General features: G+C 39.7%; 1 protein-coding gene across 1 annotated transcript; it reads right to left on the bottom strand.

Moving 5' to 3' along the window:
* Positions 1-7,389: 7,389 nt before the first annotated feature.
* On the bottom strand, positions 7,390-13,720 carry LOC116208004 (guanylate-binding protein 3-like). The gene is made up of 14 exons (XM_031541168.1): positions 13,278-13,720; positions 12,645-12,806; positions 12,424-12,489; positions 12,050-12,193; positions 11,834-11,947; positions 11,519-11,620; positions 11,205-11,390; positions 10,806-10,895; positions 10,582-10,716; positions 10,315-10,437; positions 9,845-9,930; positions 9,135-9,747; positions 8,980-9,057; positions 7,390-8,777 (listed from the first exon to the last, which is right to left on the bottom strand). Exons 1-14 carry the CDS (start codon positions 13,551-13,553, stop codon positions 7,734-7,736), a joined length of 3,219 nt encoding a protein of 1,072 aa, XP_031397028.1. The 5' UTR covers positions 13,554-13,720; the 3' UTR covers positions 7,390-7,733.
* Positions 13,721-15,298: the final 1,578 nt, after the last annotated feature.

Genomic DNA, 15,298 nt, shown 5'->3' with positions numbered 1-15,298 from the left:
TAATTAAACCATTTTTTTATCAATATCCACAATATCAGCTAGTTTCTAACAAGTTGACAGATTAATTGTGCGCATATGGAGTTTGATCAATATCTACAATGGATCATAAGGTGCAAGCTTCCATGTATGAATTAACTTTGACAAATTTAACCATTGTGAAGTCATTTGAATCTCAATACTTATGGAGAGTGAATGTCAACCTAATTATTATATATATTTATATATACTGTCAACTTATTCACAGTGAGCTATCAATACGCATTTAATTGGATTGTAATATTTCGACTTCAAAGTTAACGAGCATGAAATATATAAGAGATCATAGGGTTCGATCCCCTCCTTAACAAACATGGTCGATTTCATATCAATGGGATCAATCGAGTGAGTCCGCTCATGTGTGATTTTCAATGTCTCAAACCCAACTCGACTTAAGTTGGTTCAATATATCGGGATCAAATACTTTGTTATAATTAGGAATTTAAGGCACCTTTTATCTTATGATAAAAGTTATTAGCAAGTTATCAGACTATTAATAAAATCATTTTTTTATCAACATCTACAATATCAGCTAGCTTCTGACAAGTTGATAGGTTGATTTTGCGCATATCGAATTCAATCAAGATGTACAATGTATCATAAGGTACAAGCTGCCATGTATGAATTAGCCTCGATATATTAACTATTGCGAAGTTATTTAATTCTACTTTAAAGTTTGTGAAGAGTAAATATCAACCTAGTCATATATATTGTACACAATCTATCAACATGTTGACAGTGTGTTGCCAGTATGCATTTGATTGGATTTCAAAATTTTAGCCAGGCAGGAAATTTCCTTTAATTGAAGACTTTGGGCAACGCTTGTAAAGCGCGGCCTAGATACCCCTTCGCCGACAGTTGTCCATTTAGCCCTTGGTCAACGTTTTCAAGCGAAGCGTCAGTGCATCACCTAAAGTCCACCGCACAAAATTTTTCGCAACGCTTTTGTAAACATCGCCCAAGAAAGGTCTCGAAAGGGCGAATTTCTTGTAGTGTATGTTGTCTATTAAATTTCCATTGGGCTTATACGGACTTTGTCCCATTTCCACTTAAAAGCTCAAGCTAATAAGTGGTGATACTCGAGTCTCATATAAACCAATAGATTTAAATTCATCTTTTCTATGTGGGATATTGTCATTGTAATGGATGCATCCATGCTTTTACATTTATGCAGGACAACAGATTTTGGGATCAGGTTTCCTCTAATAATTTATCACGTTTGAGACCACAAACGATGCCACCGAGTAGAATGTATATCTAGTATGGGTCCATTCATGATGTTGTGGAGGAACTGTACACAATCGATTTCTTTGGGCTTAAGAAATGATTTGGAGTCATCTATGTCGTGACTGTAAAGCATTACTACCTTCTTTTCTTTTTGGGGTAATTACACTGGTGGTCCAAAAAGTTTTACAAATGTATCAAGTTGGTCCAAAAAGTTTTTTTTATAACTTGATGGTACAAAATGTTTCAAAGTATAACATGATAGTACAAACCGTCAAATCGCAACTGACGCCGTCAAGCGACGCTGACGTGGCGCCCTACGTGTCATCTCCTTTCTGACATGGCCGGAACATAAGACTGATATGGCTTGGGCGGAAAAACATGGGTAGCAAAGAGGACTAAAATTAAACAAAAAATAATAATAATAATAATAATAATAATAAAGGAGAAAACTTCAAATATCGGAGACGGGAGGAGAGAAAGGAAAGAACTTACAGAGTCCTTTGCCCAGAAACTAGAAACCGTTCGTCTTTCTCACTATCTCTCACCAAGTTCTCTCTTTTACCGGTGAAAATCTGATTTTGAGTGCGAATCAAGCTCTTAGGGTGATCAAATACCAGTGTGAGGGTCGTTTAAGTGAAATCGGTGGGTGTTGAGGGAAAAAGAACAGAGAGCTGAGAACCACGACAAAGTGTTGAGGGAGAAAGAAGAAAACTCATCATCTCTCTAGCCAAGTTCTCTCTTTTGAGTGCGATCAGAGTTTGAGGGTGATCACAGACCATTGTGAGGGTTGTCAAGTACAATGGCATTCGTTCCCGAAGATGAAGGTCGATTTAGAAATGAACAGGATGTTACTCCCTTGTATGGTAAGTAATCTACTTTCGAGCTATGTAGATTATTTTTTCTGTTTAAACTTTGGCTTTAGAAAGGACGTGCAAAACCCTTGTCACATTTTTTAAAGGTAATGGCGACATTGAGCAATATAATTGATTTGGTGCTTACTTGTTTTTGACAGTTGAAGGTTCTCAACATTTTACAATCGAATATCATAATGGGGGCAAGTTTGAACGAGGCAAGATACATACTGTTTATGTTGGGGGTGAACTAGATTTTGCGGATTTTGTATCTGTTGAATACATATCCCTGCTAGAGATTGATGCTCATGTTAAGGAGTTAGGAATAAGTGGATTTGCATATTACTTTTGGACAACTGATGTAGAGAAGTTGGGTGATAGTCTAGAGAAGCTTCAAACTGATGAGGATACATTGAAGATGGCAAATCAAGCTGTAAGGGAAGAGAATTATGTGCATATATACATTGTTACTAAATCAGCACAAGAGGTGCTAGTGGAGTATATGAAAGAGGAACAAGCAAGGAAAGTTCCTAGTAATGTTAGGATCGAGGAGTTGGAAGATGAAAACACCCCCATGCCAATGCAAAGGCCAAAGGATATTAGAAGCAGAAGAAGACCCCTTCTTATTGGTTGGCATGCAGATGATGGGGGTTTGGCTAATGAAAATATGGGTGAAGAGCATACAATGGAAGCAAACAGAGATGCTGATAAGGCTGGTGATGGGTCAGTCAGAGGTGGTAAAGATAGAGTGGAGTCATCAGGTATCAATGCCACAATGAATGATATTAACTTGGAAGATATTGATTGGGATGATCTTAACTTGGAAGAGATCGATAAGTTGACATCTTCTGCAACACTGAATGCCACTGCAACCTCTACAATAGGCCATGCTATGAAGGGGCAAGAAAGAACTGGGAGAGAATCAGTGGAAGATATTATTAGTAACTTCAATGATAGTGATTTTGATATTAATGATGATGTGGAACAGGTTGAAGCAAATGTTACAATGGCAGAAGGAATTCAACATGGGGGAGAAAGAGAGGAAGCAGATCATGAAGCACAAGGTGGAGAGGTACAACATGAAGAAGTAGAAGGTGGAGAGGCAGAACATGAAGAAACTGAAGGTGGAGAGGCAGAACCTGAAGAAGCTGAAGGTGCATGGGAGGCAGGTGACCATGGTGATGAATCTGATGGCTTCCAAAGCGTACATTCCGATGATGAGGATGAGACCAGACAAAGGCTACCAGAATTTAGGCCAGAAAGGGACATGGAAGATCCCAAATTTCTGAGAGGTATGTTATTTCCTACTACGAAGGTCCTTAAGCAAGCAGTGAGACATTATGCTATATTAAATAAGGTAAATGTGGTCTTTGAGAAAAACAACAAGGATAGAGTGAATGCGAAGTGCAAAAATTGTGAGTGGATTCTGAGGGCATCACTCAACAAAAAGCACCAGGCCATTCAAATAAAGAAGTTTCGGGGTGAGCATACATGTGGGAAGGAGGTGCCAACTCATTTTGTGTCATATAAGTGGATAAGTAAGCAATATCAGGACCACATTAGGGCTGACCCAACATGGTCACAGAAGTCCTTTGCCCATCAGTTGGACCATGATTATAAGTTGAGATGTAACAGAATGAAGTTGTGGAGGGCAAGAAAACATGCCTTCAACATATTAAGGACCTCAGATGTCAAACAATATGCTAAGTTGAGGGGACTATGCTGGAGAGCTTAGGAAGACCAATCTTGGAACCACTGTGAATATTGGGCGTGACCTGATGATTTTTCAGAACATGTATATATGTCTTGATGCTTGCAAGAGGGGTTTCTTAAGTGGCTGCAGGCCATTAATTGGGTTGGATGGTTGTTGGTTGAAAGGCAGATATGGGGGGGCAGCTTCTTACAACAGTTGGGATTGATGCAAACGATTGCATCTATCCTATAGCATATGGAGTGATGGATATTGAATGCAGAGAAACATGGTCTTGGTTTTTAAGAAATCTAGCTCAAGACCTGGAAATTCAGAATTCTAGACCTTGGACCTTTATGGGAGACAAGGAAAAGTTAAACAGTGAGTTCATTTATATGTAGATAAATACATAATTATTATGCCATATTGTTAGTTGCTTTAACTGCTTTTTCTTCCTCTGTTATTTAGGGACTGGTACAATCCCTTGAGGAGTTGTTTCCTAATGCTGAGAAAAGGTTTTGCACACGCCACCTATGGAAGAATTTATGCACCATACAGACTATCAAGAAGGGGAAAGAGCTTAAAGATCTTCTCTGGACAGCTGCTAAAGCTACTTACCCAGCTGAATTTTTTAGAGCCATGGAAGTACTCAAGAGAGAGGATGAAAAGGCTTGGCAGTGGCTCCAAGATAAGAACCCATCACAATGGTCTAAATCTCATTTTAGACCATACCCCAAGTGTGATATCATATTGAACAACCATTCTGAATGCTTCAACAGGTAACAAATATATTTAAGCATTTAAGTAAAAAATATAACTTAAAAGTATGTGTTGATGCTTAATTCATTTCCTTTCTTTTGTAGGTGGATTTTAGAGGCAAGAGATAAGCCTATTCTTACCTTATTGGAGACTATCGGAACACAACTAATGAAGAGGATGGTCCTTAAAAGGAAAGTAGCTGAGAAGTATACAGGTAAGTATTGTCCAAAGATTCTGAAAAAGCTTGAGAAATACAAATCACTTGCTTCTGGTTGTTGGGCAACAGAGTCTGGTGCTAAAAAGTATAGTGTATCTGTTGGTGAGAAGCTGTATGTGGTAGATTTGGGAGAAACTTCTTGCAGCTGTAGGAGGTGGCAGCTATCTGGTATCCCCTGTCAACATGGCATTTCATGTATTTTGAAAGAAAGGAAAAGGCCTGAGGATTTCATTCACAACAGCTATACTGTTGATAAATTTAGATCATCATATGGGCTAATCATATATCCCTTAAGGGATATAAATGACTATGACCCTACTGGTTTGCCCCCCGTGAAACCTCCTCCCATTAAGGCCAAAAGAGGTAGACCCAAGATTGCCAGGAAAAAGGGTGCTAATGAGCAGGGCATAAGAGTCGAGAAAAATGGTACTAAGATTGTCGAAAATAAAGGATGCATCATCAACAATTGCAGTAGATGTGGTGGCCAGGGTCACAACAAGCGGACTTGTAAGAAAAGAGGCAGTGCTACAAGTACTGAAGCTAGTTCTTCTAGCAGAGTGAGTTTACGCTATCCAATAGCTTGTGCTATACTGTTGGTGCTCCACATTTCTGTTAAACATTGAATTCTAAGTTACAATTGCAGGCAAAGAAATTGAAAGCGACTGATAGTATTCCCCTACCCCCTGATAATACTATACCCAGGCCAGGTGGTACGCCAGCAGATACACAAGTATATATATCAATATCAATTACACATACTGAATTGAAGGATATTGTGTAGATCAATTGATGAGTTTTGTGGATATTTAGGTTGCACCTGAAAGTTCTGCCCCAAGTACAATGCCAGAATCAGAGTTCATCACAAGTTCCCAGCCACCTGATGCATCTGCTTCAACATCCATTGGGAGAGGCACGGGGACGGGGAGAAGAAGAGGAAAGGGAGGCACAACTGCTGCAACTGCTCCAAGATCCATTGGGAGAACTACAAGATCTATGAGCCAGTAGCCAACTACAAGAAGGAGATGGCGTTATTGAACATGGGTCTGGGTCTGGATCTAGTCCTTCTTTGGGTTGGACAATTGGTTGTAACCAAATGTTTTCCTTTTGTTAGTTGGCCTACCCTAAACACTATTGGCTGTTTACATATTCATTTTGGGTATAGAACACTGGATGTCACTAGCCTAATTGGCATATTGCCCTTTTTGCTCATAATGGATGTGTTATTTACTAGCCTCATTGGTTGTTGCCCTTTTTTGCTCGTATGTATTCATTATGGGTTGTGAGCATACACACTGTTGTTTTTCCCTTTAATGGTTTACTAAAGCAGCCAGCTCTCACAGATTACGTTTAAGGGTTTACTGTGAACCCTTAAGTTACTTAAAAGAAACATTTTGTACCATCATGTTACATATAAAAAACCTTTTGTACCATCAAGTGACTTACATAAAACATTTTGTACTATTAAGTTACAACTTAAAAACAATTTGAACCATCATGTAACTTATGTAAAACATTTTATACGATTATGTTACAATTTTAAAACATTTTGCACCGTCGTGTAACGTTCCACCATAACCGGTAACGGCCATCTTCTTCCTGTAAGCCATCTTCTTCCTGTAACGTCTCTGTGTATAAAGCTGTTCGTAACCATCTGTTTTCAGAACCCCAAATGGATGAACTCGGAGCCAGGCTTTCACAAAAACACGACATTGCCACTTTCTTTACAAGATCTATAAGCACCTTCTCCATTACAACCATATGAATTCATTTCCATTACAACACCTTCTCGATGGTTTTCCCTCCTTCTTGGATCAATAGCCGCGGAATCGTTGGCCTGAGTTTGCCTCTGTCCATGATGTCAGCAGGCGCCAACAATGCCATCTCCACGATTGCATACAAGCCAAAACTTCTGTGATGTAAGCTCTGAGCTTCGATCTTGATTTCGCGGGTTTTGGGGTCTTTGGACGATTTCACGAGTTTTGGAGCCCTTGAACGATTTCACGCGTATTCAAGCCACATAAGTCTTCTGTTTGGGCCACATCAGTCTTATGTTCCGGCCACGTCAGAAAAGGATATGACACGTAGGGCGCCACGTCAGAGTCACTTGATGGCGTCAGTTGCGATTTGACGGTTTGTACTATCATGTTATACTTTTGAAACATTTTGTACCATCAAGTTACAAAAAAAACTTTTTGGACCAACTTGATACATTTGTAAAACTTTTTGGACCGCCAGTGTAATTACCCTTTCTTTTTTGAGGTAAACTATCGCTACATTTGTTTTTCATTGTTAAATCGAAGACCTGGTAGCTCGACAATGGCTATTGTAACGAGTGCAATCGTTCCTAATAATTCTTTCTTTAATAATATTTTTCTATTGATAAATGTTGCTAAATAATTTTAACTAAACGTTTTGCTCCAAATTCTAAGATGCATGTGTGCCTCTAAAAACTGACATGGTAGAGGCTATAATTTGTATCGATTCATTGTTCGTATTATCACGAAATTAACTATCATAATTACAAAATCCGTCTATTACGCGAAATTAATTATCAAAATTACAAAATCTGTCTATCAAAAATTACTATCGATGACGACGAGACTCAAGAGTAAGCATAAAAATTCAAAGCACCCATCTAGGATTTCATTTCAAGCACTAATAGTCACACCCTGAAAACCAATCACCTAACTGCATGAATCCTCTTCTAGGGACAACCTTAAAGTTAGAAACCCTTTTTATCTGGAAACAAATACCGAACCCGAAAGTAATAACAAAAATAAACGACGACCCACACCTCATAATAACTCGTACGAGCCCTCCCTATCTCAACCCTGCCATAGTCTTACATTGCACGAACCAATGTTTCACCTGATCTAGTGTATTAGGTTACACTTAACAAAACAACTACTGCACGAGACTCTTGCTGTACATCTATCAAGTGAGACAACCTCAATTACGACTTCTGCAGAATGCACTTCTCGTAAAGGGCGAGGATGTCTTTCTTGCTTGGGTTCTTCAGCTGGAGCAGCTCTGCACCAAAGTTGTGCTTCGTGAGCTCCTGCTTCAGTTTCAGCACCGTGAACTTGGTGTAATCCTCCTGAGCCGCTTGATGGCCATTATCATCATCCTCGCCGGCCCTATAACTGGACCCACCATCTTCTGGCTGAGTGAACTGGCGAGGGCTAGTAGTGCTCCGAGTCCTCTTACTTCCTCTATAGGTCTTGTCCACATCCATATCTTGAACAGAATCCATCCCCACCTCGGCATCCTCAACCCGAGTTCGCTTCCTGAGAGAAGCAGTCTTCAGCTTACTATCTAATGCAGTTTCATTCAAACGGACTGAAGTCAGCTCCTGCTGGAGTAAATCGATCTTTGCATGGGCAGACTGTAATTGAACCGAGAGGTCATCTACCCTGCTGATTGCTTCCGCACAGGCCTTCCGTTCATTGTCCAATAGGCTCTGAAGGACCTTCACAGTGCTGGCCCTCTGCTCGTTGTTCTTGTCCAATAAGGACTCAATCTCTTTCTCCCTTTCCTCAACTCTTGCCTCTAAAAGTGCAATTCTGGATTGGGCCTCGTGGTCTGATAAACGGGCCTCCTTCAGTTTATCAGCCAGTTCAGTCTTGTCCCTCTCCAAGCTGTCGATAAGCCTCTCAGCCCGCTCGATTTGAGCCAGCCTCTCCATTGCCAACCTCTGAATCTCGGACTTTTCCTTCTGAACCCCCACAGCTTCAGCCCGAGCTTTATCAGCTAATTCAGTGGCTCTCTTTGCTTCCTTTTCTGCATTCCTACACCTTTCCTGGAGTTCCTCGAACCTTTTAAACTCAGATAGATATTTCTGCTCAAGGTGGATGTTCTCCTGTTCCATGATCCTAGCTTCCCTCTCGTATGACTGCGCCTTGGAATTTGCAGTTTCAAGCTTCTCAGTCAAAGCCTTGATCTCATGCTTCAAGGACATTATCTCCACATCGTAAGTCTCTATTTTGGATTGAGCAGCCTGGAAGATATCCACATGTTCAAGCACAAAAGTCGCATTAAATTACTCACATGCAGTCCATAACAGAAAGTCTATGTGACGGAGTTCAAAATGACTAGCTCAACATGCAGTCCACAACAGAAATTCGTGACAGGACTATCCAGGTGTGAAGACACATTCATGAGCGAGAAACAGAAAATAGAGATAGAATTAAGAAGCTGACCTTCAATTCTGATTTTATCATTGTCAAACACTGCTCAGCATACTCAATTTTTGCTGCCTTCTCCCTTAACTCTTCTTCCTGCAAAATTGTCACCAAGAAGTTTAGCATTACTAGTTTAATTTCCACAAGTATTTATGGAGGGGGGAGAGATAGACCTTCTCAGCCAAGCCACTCGAAAACTCTGCCCTAATTGCATCTTCTCTCAACTGCATTTCCTTATTTGTTCGCTCCTGAGCGATTGCTGCCTTCTCCAGCGCTGCTTTTGCTTCCCTAACAGCGATATCATACTTGCGTTTCCACTCCTCAGCCTCCTCTTGAGCAGACTGCACTTGTTCCTTAGCAGCAGCAAGCCTTGCTTCCGCAGCACTGCTGCGTGACTTGAGAACCGCAATTTCAGAACTGGCCTGATCTTCTTCAGCCTTTTGTCTCAAGAGCACCTGTTCATATTTTCTCTTCCAATCTGAGGACTCCTGTTTGGAGGAATCAAGATTTCTCAATAAACTGGAACACCTCTCTTCCAGCAAACTACAGTTACTCTGCAGTTTAGTTATACGGCTCGTATATTCATCAGAGAGCTTCTTCTTGTCGTTGATAGCATCCTCGTATCGCTTAAGATATTGAGATTTATAGTTCTCACTTGCTTCTAGCTGTTTATTAAGCAAAGCCATCTTATCCTCAATTGACCGGCATTGCAACGCAAAGGAACTCTTCTCAGCTCCTATTCGATCAATTAGTCTTCTGGCAAGATCAGCTATTGGACCTTCCAAACTGGGGAATTAAAACACGGCAAGAGTTAAGCGAGAAAATGATATACTTGTGAAGCAAATGGAGAAACAGTAGAAGAGTGAAATAAATAAATAAATACCTTTGATGTAAGAATACTGCAAGCTTTTTCCATTTTCCTGGTCCATGAGATGTTGCTTCATACTCTGATAGAAGAGCATCAAGAACCTGCATAATAAAGACATAACACAAGACTATTCGATCATAACACAGCAAAATGGGTTGAGACAATGTTATATCGAGCAAGATCTACTCCTTGAGAAGAATGAACAAGCTCACCAATACATTATTAATAATCATCGCATTCTCTTAAGGTTAGAATTTACTTAGAGCGTTATAATGATTTTTCAATGTTATCTAGAATGTTATAATGATCTTAGACATTATCATAATAGCTGAAAATTCTTTCATGACAATTTACTGAGCAAACTCCTTTCCACAAAACATGTTGCTAAGCATGAAAAGCTCAGCAATAAAGAAAAGTCTTACTGGAAAAGGGACCTTAACAAGCTACCAAAGTTATGGATAGTTGGCTCAAAAAATTGTCCTGACCTTAACAACATTATCTATATTAGCATCAGGGGTGTGGCAAGCTGCTCGCAACCTCTTCTCCATGCTCTGAATAGAATTGGAGCATCGCAAGTCTGCCTCCATATATGCATCTTTCTTATAATCCTGTTTTTCACAATCAAACTGTAATGAGAATTGACACGTCTTTGACTTTGCATATTACAATCAGCCCATAGAGTACAATCGAGGAAACTAATTAAAAGTTGTTTATGGAAATGGAAATTATTCTAATTTTCATTGAAATCTAACCTCAAAGGCTTTCCTAAAGAATTTGTGTAGAAGCTCTTCGTATTTTTTCCTTGCCAGGCCAGTACCAACAGCACAGGAGTTAAAACTGGCTAACGATCTCTGTACGGCTTCTTCATGAGCCTCCCCCAGTGCAGCCTACAATCCATCTGAAATCGTCAACAAAATACAGCTTCCACACAACATCACTTGCTATTCACTAAAAGAATCAGCAGAACATTACTTACTTCTTCCGGTGGTTTAGAACGATCAAAAGTTGACATGTAATGCTCAGTTGCCAAGTCATATGCTCGACGACACTCAGCTTCTTCAACACTCTGTAAGACAATTATATAAATAATGAAAAAATACAATTAAAAAATGAGAATAACAAAAGACATTTAAGCTTAATGTAATTCTAATTTTGTTCTATTACATTTAAATTGCAGAGAATCCTTCCTTAAATGCAGGAAGATCCAAATGCAAAAAATGTAATCAGTTGGTTCCAACCAAATGAAGCAAACTTTATTTCAATTGTCAATTTTCATATTCATAATAAATTGAAGTATAAGACATAAGTTCATGCAAATTGTCTTTCTGCACCTAAAATGTGAATACGACTATTTCAAAACTGAAACATAACAAACCTGCCATGATGATGAAATGGTGGGCACAGCACCATTGTTGAAAGCTTCTAAGTAAGATTCTATAACACCAACAAGAACAGGCCCAGTCATTATGGTGGCGCCAACCTGCTTGGGCCTTGTTCTTTCGAAAACGAATTTCGTTAATGCATCCAATCCAGCTCTAAATTCAGGCCTCAGCCTTTCCAACTGCATGACAAATTGAGTGATTTCAAATAAAGCACATCCTTTCAAAAGATCAATTAGAACCGTTGCACATGCATACACCATTATCAGAAGGTGTAGATATAACAATAGGGAGGACGAAAGTTGCTAACCGATATTTGATCAAGTTTCTGAAGCTCAGATTCACTGTTCAAAGGTCGCACAAGAGTAAAGCACTCTCTATCTGGAAATAGAGCTCGAATTGAATCTCGAATCTGCAGCAAGTGTTCTTGAATATCAGCAACTCAAGAGAAAATAGGGCACATAGAAATCTCAGAGCTTGCAAGCAAGAACAACTAGTGTTAACAAAGGAGCATATAACCATATCTAAGAATCAAATTGGCATCCATAAAATGCAAGATCGCCAATAAAACAATTCTTCCAAAGTAATTTTGAAAAGATAATTATTTATTAAGAACAACGGTTACCTCATTTTTCGAAGCAACATCTCTTCCACTTCCTTCATGTGGCATCAGAGCAAGCTCCAGGTAGTCTCGGGGTGTTATTCTTTTGTTATCTTCTACTAAATCCAAATAGAAATCCTGCCATGGTATTCCAACATAAGAAAAAGCAGTTCAGAATTTTTCTCTTGCTAGTAATAAATATACCATTGAAGGCTGAGGAATCAAAACTGTAACACTCACTCTCAGAAGCCAAACAAAGATGGGAGAAAATTGTCCCAGTTCAGAAGCACTACTTTTTCCACCAGAGGCTCTCACTCGGATATGCTTCGTCATCTCGGTGACAAGAGAGAGACGATCAAGTGCAGCTTCATCAATCCCACCCATCTGAACAAAGAAAGCCATCGGCACATGGAAGAAGTTAAGCTCAACAACCTCAAAAAAAAGGGGGAGTTAGATCAAAGGACTGGAAGGCCAAGATCAACTCTATAAATTTTCAGCCAACAGTTATTTAACTTCTAGCCAGAAATGTAACGAGAAATAATTCATATTAACGATTAAAAATTTTCAGCCAGAACTGTAAGCCACGCAAAAAGGATTCAGCATTATCACCAGACCTGATTATAGATGAACATGCTGGACAACAGGATGGCCAACGAAAATATCTGTGTACTGTACGTTCCCTGTAAAAACAGTAGTGAGACATTATTGGTCACTCAACAAATCATGGTTGTTTGAGAAGGACGGACTATAAAAAACAAACGGACCCTCAAACATTAAGAATTGACAGAATTACATTATTAGTGACATCAATCAAGTATAAGAAGAAAAATCCAACCGTTTGATCATAAGCATCAATTCCTTCACTGTCTAGCAGCAACAAATTGTACTCCGTTCCATCAAGGGCGGTCCTCTTCAAAGGTGCGCTCCACAGCCAAAGACCTTTGGTGCATGGCCGATGAGTTGAAGCCACTTGGAACCCGCTACTCCTTCCAAGAAGCTAAGAAATGCACACGAACCCAGCAACGTTAGGTACGAGTCCACAAAAAGAAGCAAAGAACTCATTATGGAGCCTCAATATACACAACCAGGTCACAGCCTATAACCAAGTGACGAGCAACTGACTATCCATCCGGTTTCCTCAAGCAGACCATTAGGAAGGCCTTTGCGTACAACCACAAACAGCAGGGAACTAGTCTATAGGAAACCCTCATAATAAGGCAGAAGCTCAGAAATCCATTTTTTGACATCATGATGATTAAACAGGGATGCCGGCATTTCGACAAACAGTTCTGCTGTCATTGCAAAATGCAATTTTTCTTTGAAGATTTTCTAGACTCGACTCATCAGCATAAACTGACTGCTAAACCAAACCAACAGCAAACCCTAGCCCTCACAAATTTTTTTTTGGATAAGGAAAAAAAAATGAGAATATAAAGAATGTACTTAGACATTGAATTAGAGAATGTACCTGGTTCAGGATGAAACTTTTGCCCTGGCGAGCGCGACCACAGACAGAGACTATCCCAATTGGCTGCTTGACGAGCTGCAGAACGGCGACGGCCTCCGGATCCATCCGGAACTTACCCTTCTCGTCGCAGTAGACGAGACGGATGGGCCGGGCGGGGCCGGTGACACTCGTAGGCGTGGGCGAGGACGACGGGGAAGGCAAGTAGGGCGACGCCGGCGATGGGGCGTCGGAGGAGGAGGACGACGCATCCCTGCCTCGGTTGAACAGCCTCCTCATCGATTCCAGTGGATCCCTGATCTGAGAGCCGAGCCGAGCCTCCCTCTGCTATATAGATATTATCTTTCTATGCTTCCTTCTTCCTACTTTCCCTGTCGTCTTCTTTTCCGTTGTTTATTTTATCTTGAGAGAGAGGGTTTAGAGAGAGAGAGAGAGAGGGGGGGGGGGGGGGGGGGAGGGTTTAAAGTTGGGGGAGGGAAAAGAAAGGCATTCGTGCTCTGAAACGGAGAAGTGAAAATTTCTGCTTGGGTAGGAAGACGGTGGGGGTGAAGGGTATTTTGGTCATTTCGTAGCCCGGTCGGAGCGGGTTGATTTAACGGGGGACCGCGTGGCGTCGTTCTGAAGCTATAGGAGACGCCGAGTCGGTTCGGGTTGTTTGAAATATTTACAATGGGCCTAGGCCAACTTAAATTTATAATTAGTTGTTTGAAATATAAAAATTTATAATTAGTTGTTTGAAAAATTTATAATGGGCCAAGGCCAACTTAAATTTTTAATTAGTACAATAACCTTCACGTATCCTCGTGCGTGATTATTTTCAGGCCTGGGGGCAAACTAAAGTATGGGTTTATCGATCTAAGTTAGAATAACACTATCTTTCGCATTTGAATACATATATTTGTCTTAATATAAAATGCCTAAATGTTGGCTAGGATGAACCGCGACCTACCTTCTTCTTTTTTTTCTTGCTACAGGTTGCGGTTCTGCATAGCCAATATTTACGCATTTTATATTAGGATAGATGTATGTATTCGAATGCCAAAGGTAGTGTTATTCTAATTTAGATTGATAAACCTATGCTTTCATAATAATAAAATAATAATGCGTAGCGTAGAAATTTCCTCATGCTTTCCGTTAAGGCAAATATAGCTATTTAAATGAAAGATGAAATACTGAAATAATTTATATTATTGAAATACTAATTTTTTTCCTCTAAATCCTGGAAGTGATCGCACACTCAAAGCGCGTGCTTGATGGCTATATGATTGTAAAATGAAATGTATATAAAGAATTTCAAAATTGTGACAGAAATATCCCCTAATATCATATGTCGAATATGAACATTATTTATAACAAAGTAGGAAGAATATAAAACAGTGCCACTAGATTGTTGACGGCGCCCATAAAGATCCCATACTACCTATCATTCGTGCAACCCTATCAAATAAGAAAGCATCAGCTATATATCGCTTTAATTAATATTTTGTAATAAATTGTAAATTAGGAAAGAAACAATATAATGCATACCATATTCTTTATGAAGTTAAAACATTATGATATACGACATTTCTCTTAAATACTCCTGTCCTTCCATGGAGTGCTACATTGCGAACCATAATTTTCGTTGTTGACATTGACACTTCCCTAGATAGAGCAACGTATAGTTGTCCATGGCTGGATACATGATCGAACAGATAAATTCCAACATTGGAAATAGTTTGCCCTTGGGACTTGTTAATTGTCATAGCGAAACTCAATCGGAAAGGGAATTGCTTGGGCATCACCTGAAATGGCAAATTAATATTTTCCAAGGTATGCAAAGAAATCCTTAGTATTAAGACTTTAGCGCCTTTGAATTGACTCGTTGGAATCTCCGCATAGATTAGATTACGCAAGAAATCCAAGCAAATGAGTCTTGTTCTATTGCATGTAGTCTTGCTTTTGGCTCTATATTTTGCAATAACGTTATTGGTGCTCTCATTTTTAGAGTCAAACAATGAGGCGACATACCTACTGGAGAAATC

Source organism: Punica granatum, chromosome 5 (genome assembly GCF_007655135.1).
Source record: "Punica granatum isolate Tunisia-2019 chromosome 5, ASM765513v2, whole genome shotgun sequence".
Taxonomy (NCBI): domain Eukaryota; kingdom Viridiplantae; phylum Streptophyta; class Magnoliopsida; order Myrtales; family Lythraceae; genus Punica; species Punica granatum.
The sequence above is the reverse complement of the archived record's forward strand: the minus strand, read 5'-3'. Positions and strand labels throughout refer to the sequence as shown.